Genomic DNA, 25878 nt, shown 5'->3' on the forward strand with positions numbered 1-25878 from the left:
TTCATGAGAGACAGAACTCTGGTTGCCAATGAAGAGATGGTTTTATTCTGCAGTTGCAATTCCTAGTTTTATTGCTTCCTCCTCTCCGTATTTAAATGATTGCCTATTTGTTGGGTCAGTCTTGAGTTCATTAAAGATAACGAAAGCTTTGCAAGTATCCTACAGGGTGGGGAAGACATTCAAAGTGAAAGTGTTTTTAATAAAGTGATACAGATTTCAGCTTTAAAGAGCTGGGAATCATTCAGGATGTTGTTAGCGATAATCTATTCCATTCATTGCCTATTTTCTATATTTTCATATGCATCAGTGTGTAATATTCCGCCAGAGTGCCCCAAAGAATGAGATTTGATACATCACATGCATTCCATTTAGTCTACCAAGTTAGAATATAAACTTTTATTAGAGTTGAGTAATGTTTTTTTTTTTAAAGGATTTATTGGGTTGGATCCAGACATAGTCATACTTAGGGAAGACCCATTGAAATCAATGACACTTAAGTTAATCATGGCTAAGTGTGGATCCAAGCCATTGAGCATCAAAATAAGGTTTACCGCTTGCTAGACAGAATTTCCTGAACACCTTCTTTATAAATCTCAGATGTATATGAGATATCTAGTTTTTAGAAAAAAAGATGCTGAAGAAATCCTTTGCCATATTTTCTAAAGGTCAACACACACACCAGAAAACTTAGGTCATCATCTGCATGTGTATATAGGAGCACTGTTGGAGAACATAGAGGTTTGAAAGTAAGAGGGCATCCCAGGATGGAACTGAACATGAGAAGAAAAATAAGCTCACTGCTGGAAAAGGCAGCCCTTGTGTTTCTTATGTTCCTGCAAAGGGCTTAGGCAAGTAAAGGAAAAGTTACTAGTTTTGATGGGACTATGCCAACTCCAAGTTTCAAAGGCAGTATGTCTCTCAGTCCTAGTTACTAGGGGCCAACAGTAGGAATGGACTCTTGCCTTCATGTCCTGCTTGCAAGCTTCCCAGAGACATCTATCTGACTCCTGTTGCAAACAAGATGTTGGACTAGTTGGAGCTTTGGTTTGATCCACCAGAACTTTTCTTACATTGCCCCTCCCCATCTTTCATAATATTTAGTACAACTTCAGCCATGTCTTGACATCCTCATGGTATGAGCTTCCTTGCTCCTGCCAGTAGCAGGCAAGTAGGTAGAGCTGGGCAATTAAACATAGAGCATGATGATATTCATGCTGATGTAGGGTGGGTTGCACTAGACATCACAGAGAGGGCATGGAAACATGACACAGGGCTGCCCTCTTCAAGGACAGTCCTGTCTTTCACATGGCCTGTATAAGATTAAAAAGAATATGGCTTTATACATGGCAAACATGATTCAAGAAGAGCAAAAATGTGTTGAAATGCATTTGCACACATTCTACAAGTGTACTGTTATCCAGATAGGGCAATATTTTGACAAGTTGACCCTTCCCCCAGCATTGCTATATCTATGGGAAGGACAAATTGCAGATGTCAATGAAAAAAGGCCAAAACAAGCTCAGAAAGTCCTTGATACTATGCGATGGAGGAGAATGTTTACATTACACACTGGATTACACACAGGGAATGCTTCTGAATGTAAAGCAAACATAGAAGTGTCCTGTTGCAATAGCTGATCAGAGTTCCTCCTCCTCCTCCCCACATTCATACTGATACTACTATACTACTTTTAATGTGATTTTTACTCTTAACCTAGGTGCTGTTGTTTTCTTCCCATTTGTGTTGATTTTAGGTGAGGATGTATCAGCTGATTTTTGTGCAGACTCTCCTTCACCTCCTAAAACCACAACTTGTGAAGTGCCATGTGGAATGGACTGTGTTGTGGAAGAATGGTCACAATGGTCATCTTGTTCCCACACATGCTCCAGCAAGAATGCTGAAGGGCGGCAAAGCAGAACGAGATCTATACTGGCATTACCAGGAGAAGGTGAACAGCAGATCGCTTATGGCTGTTTGTTTCCATACAGGAGGGGTGGGCACTCTCAGATCTGTTGGCCAAATCTGGCCCTTCTGGGGTCCCAGTCCTGCCCTTTGGGGTTTTCCAGATGGCCACCCCCTCTTCCGCTGCCCCCATCTCCTTTCCCTGACTTCTGATTGTCCTCTGATGGTTTGGTGGTTTCCTGGCTTTTGCACAGATTTTTTTTTCCATTCTAAAAGGTTGAAATGCCTTCTAATGTTTAGTTACTGCCACTGGCAGTAAGAGCTTTAAGAAAAATATGCTGGTATTTTGGGTGGTTTTGTTCCCACCCATTTTGTCCTGCCTATCACTGGAACGCAGCCCCAAGAGCTTCTCTGAAACTGAATTCAGCCCTTGGGCAGAGAAATGTTCCCTACCACTGCTATACAGGTTTCCTGTGGCATAACAGAAATGTTCCGTACCCATTAAGGACCAGGTTTCCCCATTCAGACGATGGGCTTGTGTTTTATAGCAGTTATTTTGAAATTGAGCCGTCAGACCACTAGCACAATATCCCGCAACTGAGGGATACTTTCTTTAGACTGATTGATTGATTCTGTCTGATTTCTATCCTCCCTTTCTACCAAAAATAGTGCTCCAGTTGACAATCTTCAGATATGATTGTCTTGTAATATTTTTAATTATTTATTGTTTGTATTGTTCTTATGCTGTTGTGTATTGATTGTGTACTATATTTTATATTTATTATGAACTGCTAAAAGATTTTAGGATATTAAGTAGTATAGAAGTAGTATAAAGAAATAAATAAGTAAACATGGTGCAGAATGCTAGGTAATCTGAAGTCTGAAGCAGAGTAAAGTTTGGAAAAACTGTATTGGAAACTCTGCCTGCAGCTTTCTTCATGACTGTAGATGTTGTTAGTATGATTGTAATGTGGTCTCTCACCAGTACTGAAGTCTTTAAAACTTTACATCAGATGGGTGTTGCACTTAATAGTGGGCCCAATAAAACTTAATTCTACAGCTGGGTAAGAATGAATGCACATGGCTAGAATTACCAGATGAAAAATTTTGAAAAGTACAATGCGGGGCGTATCTGTAGAGTATGATACGGTATGCAGTGTTTCTGGGCTTTGGCTTTTCAAGGCTGTGTGCCATTTCACATTTTCCTGGAGAACCATTTGGATTAGTATCCAGTTGCATTGTAATAATAATAATTAATAATCCTTATCACTTGGGAAAAAATGCACCTACAAAGCTCTGTACAAATATTCATTAATTCACTATGTTGCCAAATTATATCTGATAACACTGAAGCCATGACTTAATGGAGCTTTTTCATATATCAGAATATTGGATTTTTTAAAAAGATAAATTTACACAGAGAAATTAATTAAATGATGATGCATGTTCCCAGTAATATTGAAGGTAACTATAGTTCCATAATCCAGGAAAGCATACTAAGCACACTGCAAAAAGTATGTTAACTAGGCTGGACATTTTCATGTTACAATTTGATATAGCATTTTAAAAAATGTGCATACTTTAGAATAGTTAAGTATTGAATGGCACATTAAATATTTCACAGCATAATTCTGTAAAAAATTAAATAAAGGAGTTAAAGCTAAAATAGCCAACTATATCTAATTTCAAAAACATTTCTTTCCATGAAATGCATTTAACCTCCATGGTAATCTGCTTGTTATGGATATCAGCAAAAGGAGATCAAGGGAGCAATCCTATGGACGCTAGACAGTGGCTAGACAGCCATAGGATATCTGGTTTTCTGGGAACTGACCTCGGAGACTGCGCTCTGAGGTCTGTTCCTGGAGAACCGACCTCCCCCCACCTCCACGCTGCCTCAGAAGCAGCACGGAACAACCCCATCCTCCGCGATCACAAGAGGAGCATGGAGCGGCGGAAAAGGGGCATTCCGAGGGGCGTTCCGGGGTGGGGAGGGCAGAAATGCCTGTACGACACATCCAATGTGTCGTAAAGCGGCCTCCTCCCCAAGTCAGCCCTCCCTCAGCTAGACAGTAGGGATGTATGAAAGTCACTTACCTTTTCAAAGGGTGATATTTGCAGTTGGGGGGGAGGCGCTCCATCCCTCCCCGCGAAATTCTCTCCAGCCGGCTACGCTCCGTGGAGATTCTGCAGAGCTGCCGGCCAGGGACGCAAATAGCGGCTGCCATAGCCGCTGCCATTTGCGTCCCTGTATTTTGCTGTGATAGGCTACGTAAATATTTATGTAGCCTATCATGGCAAAAATAAAACAAAACAGCGAAAGCAAATGGCAGCAGTTACGGTGGCCGCCATTTGTGTTCCCTTTTTTTCTGCCGTTTTAGCCTACGTAAATATTTAAGTAGGCTATTACGGCAAAAAAAAAAAAAAGAGAGAGAGAATGCAAATGGCGTCCCTGCGTTAGCCGTGATAGGCTACGTAAGTATTTACGTAGCCTATCACGGCTATAATGAGGAAGTGAATGGCAAAGCAGCACGAATGGCAGCAGGTAAGTGCTCCGTTTCGCGCTCCTTTCATGGGGTGGGGGGGCGGGGGGCTTCGTTCCGCCATGGATTTCAGGGGGCTGAATGCACTGGCATTCAGCCTCACTGAGATCCATGGCGGAATTCCCTGACATCCCTACTAGGGATGTACAGCCACAATTGGTGTCTAGCCAAAAATGCAGGGCAGGAGAAGTGTGGAGGGAATAATCCCCTCCATGCTTCTCTTGCCCTGCACTGGAAAGGTGGTTGCCTCTGAGTTTGGAGGCGGCCACCTATCTGAATAGGATTGCGCCCTAAGATGCTATCTTGTACTGGTGCAGCATAAACTGAGGATAGTATGAGAAGCAGAAGATGCGACATCTGTAATTTCTCATGAAATTGGTCCAACAGAATAATGTTATACAAAGTAATGTTATTTACTCTGAAAAAGAAAAAAGCGCTGTTTATGTGAAAGAAAACAGATGTGTAGATCTCTCGATGGATTTGGTGGTAACTCTCAATGTAGATTTACCGATCCGTGTAGATCTTTTTGAGGGAGAGATTAAAAAATGTCACTTCCTTAACTGAGGGTGAAATCCTATGTTCCCTTAGAAGGCCATCCTAGGGGCAATAAGATTTTCCAGATCTCCTTTTCTGAGGAAAGAGAGAGAGAGAGAGAGAGAGAGACTCACTGAAACCTCACTGAAACCTCCACAGCCCTCACTCTCTGATGTCAGAGTCCTGACAAAAAAAGGGGGTAGATAGGGAAGGGTGTTCTGTGGACATCCAGGAGAGCCTGTGCATCTGCAGGATCCACAGAGCTCCCATGCCAATGGCACGGCCCCAGAACAGGGAGGAAACTGTTCCAGTCATGGAGCTGGTGTACTCTGTTTCACTCCCATTGGCATCAATAAGAGGGAAACAATTTAAGGAAGACCCACCCACCCAGGAAAATGAAAGCAAAAATGCCACACCTACCTTCCTTCCATCCCACTGGTGTGCAGACCTTTGGATTCTTTGTTGTTGTTTATTCATTCAGTCACTTCCAACTCTTTGTGACTTCATGGACCAGCCCACGCCAGAGCTTCCTGTTGGCCATCACCACCCCCAGCTCCCCCAAGCTGGAGTCCATCACCTCCAGAATATCATCCATTCATCTTGCCCTTGGTCGGCCCCTCTTCCTTTTGCCTTCCACTTTCTCTGGCATCAGCATCTTCTCCAGGGTATCCTGTCTCATTGTGTGGCCAAAGTACTTAAGTTTTGCCTTTAATATAATTCCCTCAAGTGAGCAGTCTGGCTTTATTTCCTGGAGTATGGACTGGTTTGATCTTCTTGCAGTCCAAGGCACTCTCAGAATTTTCCTCCAGCACCACAGTTCAAAAGCATCTATCTTCCTTTGCCCAGGCCTCCTTATGGTCCAGCTCTCGCAGCCATAGGTTACTACAGGGAATACCATTGCTTTAACTATGCGGACCTTTGTTGTCAGTGTGATGTCTCTGCTCTTCGCTATTTTATCCAGATTTGTCATTGCTCTCCTCCCAAGAAGTAAACGGCTTCTGATTTCCTGGCTGCAGTCAGCACCTGCAGTAATCTTTGCGCCTAGAAAGACAAAGTCTGTCACTGTCTCCACGTTTTCTCCCTCTACTTGCCAGTTATCAATCAAGCTGGTTGCCATAATCTTGGTTTTTTTGAGGTTGAACTGCAACCCAGCTTTTGCACTTTCTTCTTTCACCTTCGTCAGAAGGTTCCTCAGCTCCTCCTTGCTTTCAGCCATCAAAGTGGTATCATCTGTATATCTGAGATCGTTAATGTTTCTTCCAGTGATTTTAACTCCAGCCTTCGCTTCATCAAGCCCAGCACGTCACATGATGTGTTCTGCATACAGATTGAATAGGTAAGGTGAGAGTATACAACCCTGCCGTACTCCTTTTCCAATCTTAAACCAGTCCGTTGTTCCATGGTCTGTTCTTACCATTGCTACTTGGTTGTTATACAGATTCTTCAGGAGGCAGACAAGATGACTTGGTATCCCCATGCCACCAAGAGCTTGCCACAATTTGTTATGATCCACACAGTCAAAGGCTTCAGAATAGTCAATAAAACAGAAATAGATGTTTTTCTGAAACTCCCTGGCTTTCTCCATTATCCAGCGGATATTGGCCATTTGGTCTCTAGTTCCTCTGCCTTTTCTAAACCCAGCTTGTACATCTGGCAATTCTCGTTCCATGAATTGCTGGAGTCTACCTTGCAAGATCTTGAGTATGACCTTACTGAAATGTGAAATAAGTGCCACTGTTCGATAGTTTGAACATTCTTTGGTGTTTCCCTTGTTTGGTATGGGGATATAAGTTGATTTTTTCCAATCTGTTGGCCATTCTTGTGTTTTCCAAATTTGCTGGCATATGGCACGCATCACCTTGACAGCATCATGTTGCAAGATTTTAAACAGTTCAGCTGGGATACCGTCGTCTCCTGCTGCCAAGTTATTAGCAATGCTTCTTAAGGCCCATTCTACCTCACTCTTCAGGATGTCTGGCTCTAACTCACTGACCACAACGTCAAATCTGTCCCCGATATTATTAACCTTCCTATACATGTCTTCCATATATTCTTGCCACATTTTCTTGATCTCTTCTGCTTCTGTTAGGTCCTTGCCATCTTTGTTTTTGATCATGCCCATTTTTGCCTGGAATTTACCTCCGATGTTTCTAATTTTCTGGAAGAGGTCTCTTGTCCTTCCTATTTTATTATCTTCTTCCGCTTCCGCACATTGCTTGTTTAAAAATAATTCCTTATCTCTTCTGGCTGACCTCTGGAATTCTGCATTTAATTGGGCATATCTCCCCCTATCACTGTTGCCTTTTGCTTTCTTTCTTTGTTGGGCTGCTTCCAGTGTCTCAGCAGACAGCCATCTTGCCTTCTTGGTTTTCTTTTTCTTTGGGACGTTTTTTGTGGCCACCTCCTGAACAATGTTGCGAACTTCTGTCCATATTTCTTCCGGGACCCTATCTACTAAATCTAGTCCCTTAAATCCATTCTTCACCTTCACTACATATTCATTAGGAATATTAGTGAGCTCATATCTAAGTGATCTGTGGGTCTTCCCTATTCTCTTTATTCTGATTCTAAATTGTGCAATAAGAAGTTTGTGATCTGAACTACAGTCAGCTCCAGGTCTTGTTTTTGCCGACCGTATAGATGTCCGCCACCTTTGGCTACAAAGGATGTAGTCAATCTGATATCGGTGTCGACCATCTCGTGAAGTCCATGTATAAAGTCATCTTTTAGGTTGTTGGAAGAGAGTGTTTATTATGCACAGTGAGTTGTCTTGGCAAAATTCTATCAGCCTATGTCCCGCTTCATTTTGTTCTCCCAGACCATGCTTGCCTGTACTTCCAGGTGTCGTTTGACTACCCACCTTAGCATTCCAGTCTCCTGTAATGAAAATAACATCTCTTTTTGGCATACTATCCAGATCCAGTAGGTGCTGCAGATCCTCATAGAACTGTTCTACTTTTGCTTCTTCAGCATCTGTGGTTGGGGAGTATATTTGGATCACTGTGATGTTAAATGGCTTACCCTGAATTCGAATTGAGGTCATTCTATCATTCTGTGATTCTCTGATTGAGATCATTCTATTCTATCTATTGGATTCTTAGGAGGCATTTATTTATTTATGCTACTTTTATGCCACTTAATATCCTATAATCTCTAAGCAGTGAACACAGTACATATATAGTACAGTATAAAAACCAATATGTTGGAGCAACCCGCATCAACTGGTAGGAGTGCTCTGCCTGTCTACTCACTGGGTTCGGGAACCTATGAACTTAGTTATCTTGTTGGATCACAACCCCCATCATCCTGACCACTGGCCATGCTGCATGGGGCTGATGGGAGTTGGAGCCCAACCTCCTGAGGGCCCAGGTTCACCTTTAAGAAATAAGTGCCTATCTCCTTCATCACTTTGGATTATGGGATTTCAGATTCATATGTCTGCACTGTAATTTTCTGAGGCTGAATCAGTGAATTATCTAAGAGACATTCTGTTACCTCATTTCCATTTCTCTTGTTTAGCACCAAAGGGGACACACACACACACACACACACACATACACACATATACCACACTTTCACATCTACAAGATATGCATTTTACACTTCCTTGGTGTGAAATGGTACCAGCTGGGGAATGAAATGTAACAATTTTGAGTTTTCTTTTTTTTCTCAAATAAAGCATCAGTGTTACATTGTAGTTTTTCTACAGAAATGTAATTACTAAATTATTTGGTTAGTATATGGAACAAAATACAGTTGTGTTTAACAGCTACTTAGTTTACTTTGCCCTGGTCACTGCCCTCTCCTCACCCTTTAAACAAGTGCTGTTGTCATTGTTTTACTACAGTGTTTCACAAAATATTTATACAGGCATTTCACCACTTTAGTGTCAGAAAACCAATGGCAATAAATGTAAGCTTTCACTTCCATAATTTCATCCCAGTTTGTAAGAGGTTTGGCATTTCAAAGAGAGAGAATTAATTGTCAGCTAAGGAAATCAATTTCAATAACTTGTGCTGCCATCAGTGTTAGCTCTGTGTGGCTCCACTTTCTCTGACGCCACTCTATTTTTGATTGATGCATAAAGATTTTTTTAAAAATCCACGCACACAGTGATCCTATGACTTTTCAATGGGGGTTATGGCTCACAGGATTCCCGAACTGGTGCTAGAAGACAGAATTACATTTCAGTGATAGTAGGACCAGAGCCCAGTCTCAACTCTGATGTGGCAGTTGCATAGGTCACACAGTGCTACCTCAGCGCTTCTTGTCAGCAACTGTTCAATGTAACTGCATTGGGCAACCATTTTTGTTGTGTTCTCCACACAGGGAACTTGTAAGTCACTGCCTTGCGTGTCTGGAACTTAAATCAATGCATAGGCTTCGCGAGAAGACAGAAATGGTGTTTAATACTATACTATAAGTCGAGGGACCCCGCAGCTTGGATATTCAGTATGTTAAATATTCCTTTTGTGCGTGTGACTGATCACCATGTTGTGCAAGACTGGTTTGTGCGGCAGGACTAATAGCTTGAAGAATTAAATGTCGACCAATGTGTTTGGAAGGACTTTTTTTTTTTTTAACCTTTTTAAACCCTATGCACACTCTGTGTTGTTATTAATCCATCCAGGGGGAAAGCCATGTCCTTCTAGTCGTGCACGCCAAGAATATCGCCTTTGTAACGAGCACTCTTGCAACCAGGTCTACTGGGAAACATCTGCATGGAGTCACTGTTCAGAAAATGTCTTGATAACAGCACTGAATGCTACCATTAACTGGAATGGTGAAGCTACCTGTGAGGTGGGCATACAGACTCGGAAAGCCTTCTGTGTGAAGAATAATTCTGGGCAGGTCCCAGCCAAAAGGTATTGTTCAGAAATGCATGCCACTAAAGCTACAAGATGGCTGTGCTCTTTGTTTATTTCCCTCAAATATAAACCTCGTGGGTTCAGGTTCTCACAGATCTACGGAAGTCATTGTGCAACTTCCTGTTTGTACTGGACTAGATGGGCTCTTGGTCTTATCCAGCAAGGCTCTTCTTACATTCTTACCTGTTTTGGAGTATTGGAGGAATATACCACAGGTGAATGGGCATAGAAGGTTTTCAGGACTGCCATGCCTTGTCTTGATTTGCTTTCCTAGAAAGGGCAATGAGAAGGAGCAGTCCTAGGCTTGTCTTTGGTAGCTGGCGCTTTCCCTGAAAAGGTAAAGGTAGTTCCTTCAAGTGATGAAATACAATTTTAAGCAAAGTGAGGAGCTGCTGTTGCTCCTGCTGACAGCAAAATTCCATCTTCGCGTATTCTTCTTTGGGCATGCAGGGCAAGGTATGATATTCTAGACTTGTGTGTCGCTCCCTGCAACATCATCCGGCTAAAAAGGATGCTGATGGAACACAATCTGTTCCCTTCTCTAGCATTCTAAAATGGTTGAAATGGAATTCAAAAAACTTTATCCCTAGGGAAATACATAAAAGCCAAGCATCAGAAGCTGTTTAAAGGAACCCCAAAACTGCTGTTCAGACATTTCCTAGTTTGTTTTAAATTACTATTCAAAAAGCAATTTGGGTTCTGGTGGGAGAATTGCTGAAAGGTAAATTGCACCAGGTATACCTGAACTATTCCCCACTCCCACTGGAGTTCTTTATTCAGGAGCTCTTGTTGTTGTTGTTCAGTCGTTAAGTCGTGTCCGACTCTTCGTGACCCCATGGACCATAGCATGCTAGGCTTTCCTGTCCTGCGCTCTGTCCCGGAGCGTGCTCAAGTTCATATTCATTGCATCAGTGATATTATCTAGCTATCTCATCCTCTGCCGTCCCCTTCTCCTTTTGCCTTCAATCTTTCCCAGCATCAGAGTCTTTTCCAGTGACTTTTCTCTTCGCATTAGGTGGCCAAAATATTGGAGCTTCAGCTTCAGTATCTGTCCTTCCAATGAGCACTCAGGGTTGATTTCCTTTAGGATTGACTGATTTGACCTCCTTGCAGTCCAGGGGACTCGTAAGAGTCTTCTCCAGCACCACAGTTTGAAGGCATCAGTTCTTGGGCGCTCAGCCTTCCTTACAGTCCAGCTCTCACAGCCATACATTACTACTGGGAAAACCATAGCTTTGATTAGACAGACCTTTGTTGGCAAGGTGATGTCTCTGCTTCTTACTATGCTGTCTAGGTTGGCCATAGCTTTCCTCCCAAGGAGCAAGCGTCTTTTAATTTCATGGCTACAGTCACCGTCTGCGGTGATCTTGGAGCCCAAGAAAGTAAAATCTGTCACTGCTTCCATTTCTTCCCCTCCTATATGCCAGAAAGTGATGGGACCAGATGCCATGATCCAAAGCCCAAAACATCTGAACAGAATCATTCCAGGGAAATGCTTTCAAAAAAGGTTGGAGATTCATTTAGCTGGTGTTGACTCCTCACAGAAGAAAGATATGTGCAAAATATACATCATAGCAGGGGTGTTGTTAGAAGGGGGCCCACCTGGGCACAGGCCCCAGATCTTTTTTGAGCTGTGCCCCGGATCTTTTGCACTGTCCTAATTGCCATTTAAAAAAAAAAAAAAAACTTTTTCCATTGACTTGCATTAGAAAACAAAAGTGGCCATAACTTTTTTCTTTGTAGGGTAAATACATGAAATTTGGAGGCTTGGTAGCTCCAATAGAACTGATTGAATTTGCCAAATTTCAGGCAGCTATGTCCAGTGGCTTTTGTACTAGTCACTGGTAAAAATTGCTATTTTCAAGAAAATCTGTCAAAGCAAAGATATAATTTTTTTGTGCTTCCATATACATGCATGGAATTTGGGGACCTGCCAGTCCCCATAGAGATGACTGAGCCTGCCAAATTTCAGACAGTTTGGCCTAGTGGCATTTGTGCTAGCCACAGGTAAAATTTGCTTTTTCCAAGAAAATGTGTCAAAGGAAAGAGCTATAATTTCTTTGTTCTTCCATATAACTATATGGAATTTGGAAACCTGGCAACCCCCATGGAGCTGATGGAACCTGCCCAATTTCAGGCAGTTTTGTCCAGTGACTGTTGTGCTAGTCACAGGTAAAATTTGCTTTTTCCAAGAAAATCTGTCAAAGTAAAGAGCTGTAATTTTTTTTGTACTTCCACATAAATTCATAGAATTTGGGGACCTAGCAGGCCCTATGGAGCTGACTGAACCTACCAAATTTCAGACAGTTAAGAGTCAGGGGGCCCTAGCTGGCCTCTTTCGGTCTACTGCAGTAGCCAACTCCAGACACAGACAAAGAATTCTTTTTAACGCTTTATTCCTTTTACAACTTAATAACCCAATCACCAGCGACTAAGCTATGAACAGCAGAGTAACCCATGCCCCAGGTTGGAAACAGTTGGTCCCCATTTGAAAGAGAATCACTTGCAGACCCTGAACATATGGGCTAGGGAGAGTCCCTCCCCTTTTCCCTTGGGTCCTCTGGACGCGACCATTGCTTGCGCGCCAAATGGGCGCTATGCCTCCTGTCCGTGCTGTCCATAGCTCATCATTGTTTGCGTCTGCGTCGAGCATCCAGCCAGCCCTCCTCCTGCACTCTTTCACTCCCAGGACCGCTATCTATGTCTGGAATGCTGGCAGGAAGAACTCTGCCAGCTGCAGGGCCTGGGAGGGATGAGCGCGCTCCTCTCCCATGGACGGCTGTTCTTCCTCAGAATCAGAACTGCTGTGAGGTTCTATGGGCTCAGTGTTCACCCTGACAGTCTTTTGCACTAGCCATGCATAAATTTTCCTTTTCTCAAAGTCTAAAACAAAAAGTAAAAACTGTCAAGTCACCCAGGAGATTAGAAATCCTAATCAGGAGGTTTTAAGGTGACCATTAGGAGGTCACTACCCCTATTCTTTGGTGTATGTTTTTTTTGAGGTGCAAAAAACTTCTCTCCCCCTACTCTTCTTTTTTGCTCTTACATGCCCACTGTTGTGAGCTTGCCTGCAATGAAATTTTGAAGAGGGAGAAGGAAGGGAAGAAAGAGCTCCATGTGAAATACTGATATTTCACACAGCATCTGATTTTACTGCCCCAAACTGGAACCTTTGGCTTCTGCAGAAGTTTAGTAGCTTCAGTACAGCAAAGGATCCAATCAGCCTCCACAAACTTCTTTCTCCCCCTCCACTTTAATTTCTCCTAAATAGCTGCAGGACTCCAATAGTCCCAAAGGGAGGGTTAGGACTATGTTGCGTCATGATCGAGAAACTGCTGGGGCTTTTAAATAGGTTCTACAGTTTTAAAAAAGCTAGAAAAAGCCCTCAGCCACCTCATCTCATAAAGTTCATTTAAGTACGTGCAATCCTTACAAACCCTCTACAGCCTCCAAAATTCCTCTGAAGTACTACCTCTCTGAAAGGAGCCACTTGGCTTAGGGAATCCTCTCTGCTCCCCACCCCTGCACACATTTCCAATCACCATTCTTCTTCTCCCCTCCCCTCCCCTCCCCTCCCCTCCCCTCCCCTGTTCGTTCTTTCTTTCTTTCTTTCTTTCTTTCTTTCTTTCTTTCTTTCTCATCTTTATTCAATCCAGAGCATATCTTGGGGAATTCTTAAAGAGAATTCTCTTCAGTGGGCAAGAGAAGTTCTGAACTGTATTTGACTTTATACAAATAGACAAGAGGGCTGGTTTCTCCTCACTCAAGTCTTTGAGAAGAATGGGTTCACATGGTCGCAGAGAAACAAATCTGGGGCTGTTTTGTTTGTCAGTTGCCATTATCCAGCAATAGGAAGGGCTGTAGCTCAGTGGTGGAGCCCCTGCTTGGCATGCAGAAGGTCTCAGGTTCAATCCCCAGCATCCCCAGGGAGGGCTACGAAAGAATCCTGCCTGAAACTCTGGAGAGCTGCTGCTCCCAGTCAGTGTCAACAGTTCTGGGCTAGATGGGCCCAGGGTCTGACTCAGCACAAGGCAGCTTCCTATGTTCCTCTGAACAGAAAGCTTTAATAAAGATAGGAGTTTGGGATTTGCTTTTGAAGTGGAGGGGAGATAAATATTGCTAATTAATGCAATCTTATGTATGCCTACTGAGAAATCCCATTATGTCCCTCAGGAAAGTGTGCATAGGATTCCAGCACAAGTTTCTTTTGCAGGGAGGTTTGCACCTTGATGTTCTGCATGTTTACTCAGAAATAAGTCCTGAGTTGTGAGCATGGTACTGCAGGCTTAATACAGTGCCTACCCAATTCTGTTGAATGAATTGACTACCCTTTCAGCTCAGTCCAGTGCATGTTTAGTCATTTGTTGGTTTGGGGAGTTTTTTTGCATGAACTCTAGCTTCAGTAGTGAGGGAAAGGCACTTCGTGCATGCTCAGAGTTTCTCCATAACTTAGCCCTAGTTTTGAAAACAGACTCATTGGCTGAATCCTGGTGAAGTCTTAGCACAAATGAAGTTACGGGGAGGAAGATACAGTGAGAGCTTGTGCATAACGAGGAGGAGGTAGTGAAGAGTTGCACAAAATAAGGCGTCTGTTTTTATGACTAGTTGCTGGAGGATGGTAGGATGAGGAGGGATGGTTGCATGGAGGGGAATAGAATTGGTAAGAGAATGTAAGTGCTCAGTGGTGAAAGAAAAACAGTCTGCACATGCTCAGAGGCACTCTCTATTTAAGAACATAAGAAGAGCCGTGCTGCATCAGACCGAGGTTTATCTAGTCCAGCATTCTGTTCACACAGTGGCCAACCAGATGCCCATTGGAAACCCACAAGCAGGACATGAGTGCAATTGCACCTTCCCACCCATGTTCCCCTGCTGTTAATATTGGTGAAATGTAAATAACTTCTAGTCATTCTAAATTAGAATGCAGTATATCCTTCAGAAACTTTGCAGGTTTCTTGCCTGGGGAACACCTCTAATGACCTGTGCATTTTCTTACAAATTTACCCAAAAACTATTGGGGAAGGGGTGAATGGAAGGGAAAGCAAATCACTCCCTCCCCCAAACTGGAGAACTCCCCTTCCACATGAATGGCTGCACCTATCCTTCTGAAACTTTGCTGGTTTCTTACTTAGGGACAACTGTAGGCTGTCTGTAATTTTCAGAACAATGGTCCACAAGAAACATAGGGAGGTAAATATGTCTTCTTTTGGAGACTTCAAAATGTTAAGGCCACCCTTGCACAAAAACCCTTGTGGCTATCATTCTGAAATTTGGCAGACATGATCTCCTCTGATGGAGCAATGTATCCTGAATTTTTTATCCAATTCTTCCAAGGAATAAAAAACGTTATTGGCAGTTCCCTTTAAAAGAAAATATAAACCCTGTACCTATTTTTCTGACATTGGGCAGGTGTAATCCCCCTCTAGGGAGCTACTATGCCTGAAATTACCCAGTTCTGACCAAGAGAAAAAAGTTACAGGTGTTTTGTTTTCTAATTTCCCATAGTAGTCAACAGGAAGCATAAAGACTCATTTTTCCAAATCTTGACTCAGGTTTGGTGCTGAGCTGAAGTGGTCCGACTACAAATTGGCCAGAGTAGAAGTGGGATTTTTTCCAAAATGCTGAATCGGAGTCTGAGTTCAAGTGGGGTGGGGGGTCAGTGCACACTTCTTATGTATGTATGTTTGTATGTATGTATGTAATCTATACACACACGCAAGCACACTGTATGCACACACACACACACATATATTAGACGTGCGCCTAGACTCGTGTGTGTGTGTGTATGCACAAATTTGTGTTATGGGCCTATGCCCCGGATCTTTTAAGTCCCTAGCAATGCCCCTGCACCATAGTGTCGATTGATATTGAAATTATCTTGTGAAAAAAATGTGATTACAAACAACTTATTTAGCCTGGTACGTGACCTAACCTTCTGCTTTGCTTTAGTAGCTCAGGGAAATGAGACGCACACATGTTTCCCCAAATACATATATTTTAAAAAATCAAGACATTGCTAATTACTTTTTGCACTGTTAATGAGTCTAGAGAATTACAGACTGGTTTTCATTCTTACTGTATCTCTCAGAACAATCCTGCTAAAAATGAGCAGACTATGTTGACACCAGTAAAGTTAATTAAAATTCTTTAGGTTAATTGAGCAAGGAAAGTAACACCTAGTGTCCATTGACAAGCAGCAAGCTTATCAGCCTTAGTTTTTGCCATGTGTCATGTCATACAATGTTTAAAGTGTATTTTGTTCGTCTTATGAAGAAGTATAAAGAGGAGGACACTGAGCTTACATGGCACTGTAAATTATTGAGATCAGTCTTGGATGTTGGAACAGTATGTCATCAGAAAGAGAGAATACTAAAGGAATACAAATCTGGAATATGATAAGGATAGTAGTATAAAGTGACTGCACCCATTGAGATTTCTGAAATTTGTACTTTCAGCTGTTATGAGTTCAATGGGGGAAAAATGGTTTGCTCTTGTTACTCTGAGGTCCAGTTGAATGTACATATCTTGGTTTAATAAGCTTAGATATGAAATAACTTTGTACAAACACACACACACACGTATACACCCTTCTTGGCATGCTGTAATAAGCCAGGAAGTCTTCAGTTAACCATAGATGCTCATTACATCTAAACCCAGAATTTATGGTTACCAGGTTCAGAAGAATCCAATTTGAAGTTCGTTTAAGATCTTAACTTCTTCTGAACCTGGTAACCATAGTTTCCCAGTGCAGACACTGGAAACTGATTAAAATGTCTGGCACTCATTGCAGCACACTGAGAAGGGAAGGAATAGCTACATACATGGGCACAAGGCTTATTCGTATGTGAGCTTACTGAATCAAGCTATGTACATCTGAACAAGGCCTGTGTGACTTTCATATAGTAATCTAGTAGTAATAAAATAATATAGTAATAAAAGGACTATAGTAGTCCTTTTGAGAGTTTTTACTCCTTTTTCTGACCCTGAGTAGGTTGCTAGTAGTAAATCAGATAAGAATGGTGGTCAGTTAGTCCAATATTCACCTGATTATTAACCCCACCATAAAGCACACTATACATTGGTAACTTCCACCATCTACTGAATTAGAGAAACTATTTGGATTATACAGAACTGGTAGAATTCAAGCTACATGCTAACCACATGGCTCCCAAAAGTTTACAGTTTGTTTTCTTAATAGACTGAACAAATGCAAAAAAATATTGAAATGGGACAAGTCACAGCCTTTTAGAATCTACACACACATTCACTTAACTAGCAGGGTAAGTTTACTTCTTAGAGGACACAGATTGGTACCCCCACTAAAAATTAAAATGCAAGATTAGTAACTTTAGGGTAGCGCTCTAGACAGGAATGTATAGCTTCCATGATTGGGGAAGATCATTAGCCAGGTTCAGTGTGCTCTTAACTTAAAAATCAAAGTCTCTCTTCTCTTCTGATTCACTTTAAAATGAGGCAATATGGGATTCAGCCAGCATAACACTTGCTAACTGAGGACCTTTTGACACAGCTTTGTCTTTTGTAGAAAGCTTATCTGGAAGCTTGTTCTGGAGTTCAAAGTGATACAGATAAGTGGGCCAGTAATCTATGCAAACCCAAGTTTTATCAGTGTGAAGCTGGTTCTATGGGTTATCCTAACAAAGATAGCAAGACTCATTGCAAAGCTAAGCAAAATGCAAGGGATGTGTCTTGTCAAGCCAGTAGAGAATAGAAGGAGATACATGCCCAGACCTGTACCAGTAGAAGACTACATATTGAGGATGACTCAACAGGATTTAGGAGATAGCAGAAAGGAAAGTTAATTGGATTCCCCTTTTCAGTTTCAGTATCCAGTTTTAACAGTAGTTAAGAGCAGGAGAGTAATACGTGCCACCTGGCCCCTTGTTAATGGAGTCATGTACAGTACAGGTCACAGTATAACTTTACTTAATGCAGAGTAACCAATTCAATCCCCACCTTTGACATGGACTCATTGTGTAGCCTGAGTAACCCACAGACTCTCCAACTATAAATCAGGATTACTGGGAGATGAAAACAGCAAGAGCTATAAAGCATGATATAATGGGCTATGTAAATTACAAATAGTATTAGTACTCCACTGCAGATCCAGAGCTGATGGTGCAGACCTTGTATGCTCACAGTTAGCGGTGTTCTCTGTGTGTGTGTGTGTGTGAGAGAGAGAGAGAGAGAAAGAAAGAAAGAGAAAGAAACAAAGAGAGAGAGAGAGAGAGAGAAAGAAAGAAAGAAAGAAAGAGAAAGAGAGAAGGGGGAGGAGGGAAGGGAAGAATAAATGTAAATATCTCAAGCCCTAAGGACTGCTGGATCTATGGGTGTCTAAAGCACATGATCCCCTTCATGGATCACTGCCTTGTTGTGGCGAAGGGGCTTGCGTAACTCAGTGAAGCCATAAGCTATGCCGTGCAGGGCCACCCAGGACAGACAGGTCATGGCAGAGAGTTCTGACAAAATGTGGTCCACTGGAGAAGGAAATGGCAACCCACTCCAGTATTCTTGCCAAGAAAACCCCATGGAACGTATCACAAGGCTAAAAGAGATGACGCCGGAAGATGAGCCCCTCAGGTCGGAAGGTGTCCAATATACTACAGGGGAAAAGCAGAGGGAATTTCGAAGTAGTGCCAGAAAGAGTGAAGCGGCTGGGCCAAAGCCAAAAGGACACTCAGCTGTGGATGTGTCTGGTGGTGAAAAGAAAGTCCGATGCTGTAAAGAACAATATTGTTTAGGAACCTGGAATGTCAGATCAATGAATCAAGGTAAGCTGGAGGTGGTCAAACATGAGATTGCAAGATTGAACATCGACATCTTGGGAATCAGCGAACTAAAATGGACAGGCATGGGCAAATTTAATTCAGGTGACCATCATATCTACTACTGTGGGCAAGAATCCCTTAGAAGAAATGGAGTAGCATTCATAGTCAACAAAAGGGTGGGAAAAGCAGTACTGGGGTACAATCTTAAAAACGATAGAATGATCTCAGTACGAATCCAAGGCAAACCATTCAACATCACAGTAATTCAGGTCTATGCACCAACCACTGATGCCGAAGAAGCTGAGGTTGATCGGTTCTATGAAGACCTACAACACCTTCTAGAACTAACACCAAAAAAAGATGTCCTCTTCATCATAGGGGATTGGAATGCTAAAGTAGGAAGTCCAGAAATCACCGGGATAACAGGCAGGCATGGCCTTGTTGTACAAAATGAAGCAGGACAAAGGCTAATCGAGTTTTGCCAAGAGAACACGCTGATCATAGCAAACACTCTTTTCCAACAGCACAAGAGACGACTCTACACATGGACATCACCAGATGGTCAATATCGAAATCAGATTGATTATGTCCTTTGCAGCCAAAGATGGAGAAGCTCTATACAATCAGTAAAAACAAGACCTGGAGCTGACTGTGGCTCAGTTCATGAGCTTCTTGTTGCAAAATTTCAGCTTAAATTGAAGAACGTAGGGAAAACCACTAAACCTTTCAGGTATGACCTAAATTATATCCCTTATGAATATATAGTGGAGGTGAGGAATAGATTTAAGGGATTAGACCTGATAGAGTGCCTGAGGAACTATGGACTGAGGTCCGTAACATTGTTCAGGAGGCAGCAACGAAATCCATCCCAAAGAAAAAGAAATGCAAGAAAGCCAAGTGGGCTGTCTGATGAGGCTTTACAAGTAGCTGAGGAAAGAAGGGAAGCGAAAAGCAAGGGAGAAAGGGGACGATATATCCAACTGAATGCAGAGTTCCAGAGAATAGCAAGGAGAGACAAGAAGGCCTTCTTAAATGAACAATGCAAAGAAATCGAGGAAAACAACAGAATGGGAAAGACTAGAGATCTCTTCAAGAAAATCGGAGATCTCAAGGGAACATTTTGTGCAAAGACTGGCATGATAAAGGACAAAGAAGGCAGGGACCTAACAGAAGCAGATGAGATTAAGAAGAGGTGGAAAGAATACACAGAAGAACTATACAGGAAAGATCTGAATGTCCCTGATAGCCATGATAGTGCGGTCACTGAACTTGAGCCGGACATCCTCGAGAGTGAAGTCAAGTGGGCCTTAGGAAGCATTAGTAACAACAAAGCTAGCAGAGATGACAGTATTCCAGCGGAGCTATTTAAAATGCTAAAAGATGATGCTGTTAAAGTGCTGCATTCAATATGCCAACAAATCTGGAACACTCAACAGTGGCCACAAGACTGGAAAAGGTCAGTTTACATTCCAATTCCAAAGAAGGGCAACGCCAAAGAGTGTTCAAACTACCGCACAATTGCGCTCATTTCACATGCCAGCAAGGTGATGCTCAAAATCCTACAAGCTAGGCTTCAGCAGTATGCGAACCGAGAACTACTGGAAGTACAAGCTGGGTTTCGAAGAGGCAGAGGAACTAGAGATCAAATCGCCAACATTCGCTGGATCATGGAGAAAGCAAGAGAATGCCAGAAAAACGTCTATTTCTGCTTCATTGACTATGCTAAAGCATTTGATTGTGTGGATCACAACAAACTGTGGCAAATTCTTCAAGAGATGGGAGTACCAGACCACCTTACCTGTCTTCTGAGAAACCTCTACGAGGGTCAAGAAGCAACAGTAAGAACCGAGTGGAACAACCGAGTGGTTCAAAATTGGGAAAGGAGTACGACAAGGCTGCATATTGTCACCCTGCTTATTTAACTTATATGCAGAGTACATCATGAGAAACGCTGGGTTGGATGAATCACAGGTCAGAATTAAGATTGCCAGGAGAATTATCAACAACCTCCGATATGCAGATGATACCACCCTAATGGCAGAAAGCGAAGAGGATCTGAAGAGCCTCTTGTTGAGGGTGAAAGTGGAGAGTGCAAAAGCTGGTTTGAAACTCAACATTAAAAAAACTCAGATCATAGCATCTGGCCCCATCACTTCCTGGCATATAGAAGGGGAAGAAATGGAAGCAGTGACAGATTTTACTTTCTTGGGCTCCAAGATCACCGCAGACGGTGACTGTAGCCATGAAATTAAAAGATGCTTGCTCCTTGGGAGGAAAGCTATGGCCAACCTAGACAGCATAGTAAGAAGCAGAGACATCACCTTGCCGACAAAGGTCCGTCTAATCAAAGCTATGGTTTTCCCAGTAGTAATGTATGGCTGTGAGAGCTGGACTGTAAGGAAGGCTGAGCGCCCAAGAACTGATGCCTTCAAACTGTGGTGCTGGAGAAGACTCTTACGAGTCCCCTGGACTGCAAGGAGGTCAAATCAGTCAATCCTGAAGGAAACCAAACCTGAGTGCTCATTGGAAGGACAGATAGTGAAGCTGAAGCTCAAATACTTTGGCCACCTAATGCGAAGAGAAAAGTCACTGGAAAAGACTCTGATGCTGGGAAAGACTGAAGGCAAAAGGAGAAGGGAACGGCAGAGGACGAGATGGCTAGATAACATCACTGATGCAATGAATATGAACTTGAGCACGCTCCGGGACAGAGCGCAGGACAGGAAGGCCTAGCATGCTATGGTCCATGGGGTCACGAAGAGTCGGACACGACTGAACAACAACAACAACAACAAAGCACATGATGAAACATGCTCTGTTGTCGAATTCCAGTGCTTTCTGAGGGCTCCTTCACACCGGGCTTTTATCCTGCAATTGAGATTGCTCCTTCAAGTTTGCAGGCTCTTTACATGACACCGTGACCCTCCTGCACTAAACGCCCTTTGTTCCATTTTTAAATAGATCACAGATAATGAGCTATCAAATTAGCCCGTTGTGTTCCGCTTCAGTTCCGTCCATGAAAAGAGGAAAAGCGGCAAGAAGAGGAGCAAGATCAGTGAAAGATAATGGAAGACTCAGATACGGGGGAGGGGGGGAAGGGGAGCGGGTGAAAAAGGGAGTCAGTGGTGTTCCTGCATTTAAAATGGAAGCAGAAAGCCCCATTTTAAATGCAGGAATTTAGGCTGGTATAGACATGCCCTGAGAGTTTGTTTAGCCACCCCCCACCCCAATAGTCTGTTCCAGGTAAGTTTACCGCTCCTGCATGCTCTAAAAATTGTTCAGATCAAACTAGAAAACACTTGTAATATTCATAGTTCTGTCCCTTCCTGTAGCTGTGCATAGAACCTAGATGGCTGATTCTTCAGAACCTGTATCTCCTTGCCTGGATTACTGCCCATCCCCAAATAGCCCTCAAAGAACAAACCAGATTCCCTTTATACAGAAGCATCTGGCTCCTCTCCATGTGATGCTAGACCCTTGACCTTCTTTGGTTTAGGGCTCAACATCTCAGGCAGTTTGGGTGTCTCCTGCTAGGGTGGGACAAGCAGCAGTACAATACACTGAGGGTAGTTTGTTGTTTATTTGGTCAGTCGCTTCCGACTCTTCATGACTTCATGGACCAGCCCACGCCAGAGCTTGCTGTCGGCTTTCGCCACCCCCAGCTCCCCCAAGGTCGAGTCTGTCACCTCCAGAATATCATCCATCCATCTTGCCCTTGGTCGGCCCCTCTCCCTTTTGCCTTCCGGGGTAGTATGTATGTACAAAGATATCACATTTGATGGCCATTTTATAGCAGAAAAAGCAAGGTTATTGACACAACATTCTTTAACTTGGGCACTGCTGAGTTAAGTTTGCTGAAGTTTGCTGAACGTTGTTGCAGGATAAAGCTCTTAGTCCTTGACTCTTTACTAAGCTCTCTGTCCTTGATCCTCCTGAGCACATGTAGAGCTTCTGCTGCTAGAGACTTATATGGATTTGTGAATTTAATCACGATAATGAGTAGAAAAATTGTTTCTGACTAGACCTGCTTATTATATTGCATTTGACTATTTATGAACATTTAAACATCCAGTGCTTCTCTAAAAGCTGCTATGGCAATGCTTAACCAGAGGGTAACTTCAAGAAGAAGATTTATGTATCTGCATAAATATTCAATTTACGTTATTGCTGAATTTATGAAATGAGGATTTTTCCTCCTCTTACTTTGAAGGAAGTGGGAGCTAAATTCATTTTCCATTTTACAGACCTCCAAGTGGATAGGAAAATGAATAGTCAATAGAAATAAATTTAAAAGAGATAATGGAAACAAAAAAGGCATTATACAGTGAGGATTCATCCGAGAACAATAAACACACTTATGAAAATGATGCATTTCACTGTTGCACTTGGATTAATTTAAAATTTTTTCCATTTGACATTATTAAATGTTACACAACAGTATCTATACAGAAGGAGATGTACTGTATGATCTATGTTTAGTTCCTACTGTACTTTAAAGGCTGTCAGTGATTAAGATCCTGATTGGCTGGATGCTTTCTTTCTATTGTGGGTATTTCTCCAGCAATCTGTCTATGTGGAAATTAAGACTTTGAAAGCTAATTATTTTTTACTGTCCCATTTAGAGCCGCTGATGTTCCACATTGTACAGAACGGTCCCCTTTACCTCCCTATAATAATTCAAATTAGGAAGTGCTGACATATGAATTTTATGTACATTGTAGATTGAGAGCCTGAAAAAAAAAGTTTTCTTGGTCTAGCAATCAGAGATTATCAGGCTACAGAAATTTGGCGAAAGGTGTGAAGATGGGAGGAATGGAGTGAAAAGAGTCATTAGTGGAAGTGTCTCTAGACAAGAACATATACAAGAAGATTGCAAAAGACAGCCCATTTCATGGTAGTACCTGACCAAGGCACACAATTATTGGGGCTGTTCACATGACACGACAGCCCCTTGTGGGTTATTTAACCCATGGTGAGGCTGCAGTGCATGCAGGGCGCATGAAGCCACCATTTTGGATATGCAGTCCCCACTTGGGGGTTGTCATGTTGTGCAAACCCAGCAAGCATGGGTTATGCAGGGGTTAAACAACCCATGCTCACCAGGTTTGCATGACACGGCATGACATATGCAACAACCCTTGAGTGGGGGTTGCATATGCAATGTGGTGCCTACAGGCACCGCAGATTGTCATAGGGTCAGTAACCCACAACGAGCCATGGCATGTTGTCCAAACCAGGTCATTGAGTCCTTTTGTTGATGCTACTACTGTTTAACTCTTTCAATAAACAGAAGGTTTATTTTCATGATTAATGTATTTATATCCCATTGTATACCAAAATATCTGTCGAGATCTTGGTTGAACTTTCTGGATTTCATGGAAATGCCTCCAAGGGTATAGAAAAGTAGAAACAAGTTAGAGATAACATTGTAATTAATATTAATAATAATTCAAGGTGGATATTTTTAGAAGGGTGGTGTGCTGCAATTTGGACAGAACGTTACAATGCATGGAATTACTTGACAATAAATGGGATTGGCTTTATGCTGGCCTGGATCATAACTAATCTTCCATTGGTGGGAGCATACCCTCAGTGGGATTCTGCTCTCAAGATACTTCTACCAGCTGAAGAGGGGCAACCCCATGTGCTCCTGGTAATCTGCTCTAATGTTTAGGGAGCTCCCCACTTTTGTAACACTGGAAGACTCATCAGAGTCTTTTCTGCAGACAGAAGGAGCTCTTCCATTCACATTCATGAAGAGAACTCAGAATCCAACCTGCTGTCTTTAGGATACAGTGAACCACACTAATCAACTGAATCAACTCTTTGCCATAATTTGAGTGACCTGTATGTGAGTTATAATGCTAACTACAGATTCACTAGGAAATGTCAATATAATCATTTAATAAGCCTTGCAAATAAGTCCAGAAAAGCCATTATCCAACAACATATTTACTAGCCTGCCTGCCCTCACATACTAGTATAAATTGTTTGTGGCATATCAACAGCCCAGTTGCCCTTTAACTCATCAAAGGCAAGTAGGCAGGCACTCTTTGCACACCTGAATTTAGTGGTATTTAATATAAATAAGATCTGCTCATGTAATTGTTTCTATCTGAAAAATTAGTTAAAGATTAATAGTGCAATCCTATGCATGTCTACTCAGAAGTAAGTGTCGCTGATTTTAGTGGGACCTACTCTTACATAAGCCTAAATGTGCAGCCTAAGTGTGGAGTTCCTGAGCAGGGATCTCCATTTTATTGCATAGGGGAGCAGTTTTCCTAAATTCTTTTCAGGTTTTTAGGGCTTCTCATGAGTTACACTTTCAATTCTGTTGATAGGTGCCCAGAGTCCATCAGACCAGAAACAGTCCACCCATGTCTGCTCCCATGCAAAAAAGATTGCATAGTGACCCCTTTCAGTGAATGGACACGCTGTCCAGCTACCTGCCAACATGGTAAGCCATTTTAAAAGACCATTAATATTAAGGTCTGGAGGGAAAACTGTCCTTCCTCCAGCTCTTCTATATTGCCAGCACAAATAACAGAGTTATAAACTTTTGGAGAGGGGTGGGTGGGGCAGAGGGCGGTGTTAAAATCAAAGTTTGGGTAAACTATGAATTTTATATCATCGTCTGTGGATCACCTATATGATGAGCTTATGGATCAGCTTTTGGTGCAGTGGTGTTAGTTTAGTCAGCACTTACAATTTACCAAGTTCTTTACAAGATTTGTTAAGAACATAAGGCCTTAGCCAGACAGACTCAGTTTAGATATGAATGTGCTGTGAATGAACATGCATGTTTGTATTATGTAAATAGCAACTGCTGGGAAGCCTGAGCAGCGTAGTTCTGACCAAAATTGACTGTCCAAAGCTACTATTTAATTTCAAGGGAGGCTCCTATTGGAACAAACTGAGGCTTCCTTTGAAATCTATACAGCATCTTCAGGGAGGTGCTTTTTACCAGGACCATGGCAGAGAGAGAAAGAAAGTGCTAAATTTTCTCCACACCACACAAACCACACTTCCAAGGTTCCTCAAGATTTCCAGCGGCTGCTACTTACATAAAAGTATGCATTGCCTGCATTTGTTTCTAGGTTGTTGCATCTAGTTTAGTCACTTGTCAAAAGGGCAAGCATACAACATAGGTAGAGCTGGACTGCTATAATTCCATGATGTTTTGCTTACTAGCCTAAGTTTTTCCTATGATACAAAATCTGATTTTTTTGCAGTTAGCATAGGCAA

General features: G+C 42.3%; 1 protein-coding gene across 1 annotated transcript in view; it reads left to right on the top strand.

The window, feature by feature from the left end:
- Positions 1 to 25878, top strand: part of THSD7B (thrombospondin type 1 domain containing 7B) — a 645752-nt gene that overhangs the window by 358927 nt on the left and 260947 nt on the right. The window contains exons 8-10 of the mRNA XM_084829626.1: positions 1754 to 1948; positions 9610 to 9844; positions 24975 to 25090. Of these exons, the coding sequence (XP_084685752.1) occupies positions 1754 to 1948; positions 9610 to 9844; positions 24975 to 25090 (546 nt within the window). The remainder of the gene's footprint in view (positions 1 to 1753; positions 1949 to 9609; positions 9845 to 24974; positions 25091 to 25878) is intronic.

The sequence above is a fragment of the Heloderma suspectum genome, chromosome 1, assembly GCF_057233095.1.
Source record: "Heloderma suspectum isolate Gila_16-S chromosome 1, 16-S_ref, whole genome shotgun sequence".
In the NCBI taxonomy this organism is placed as follows: domain Eukaryota; kingdom Metazoa; phylum Chordata; class Lepidosauria; order Squamata; family Helodermatidae; genus Heloderma; species Heloderma suspectum.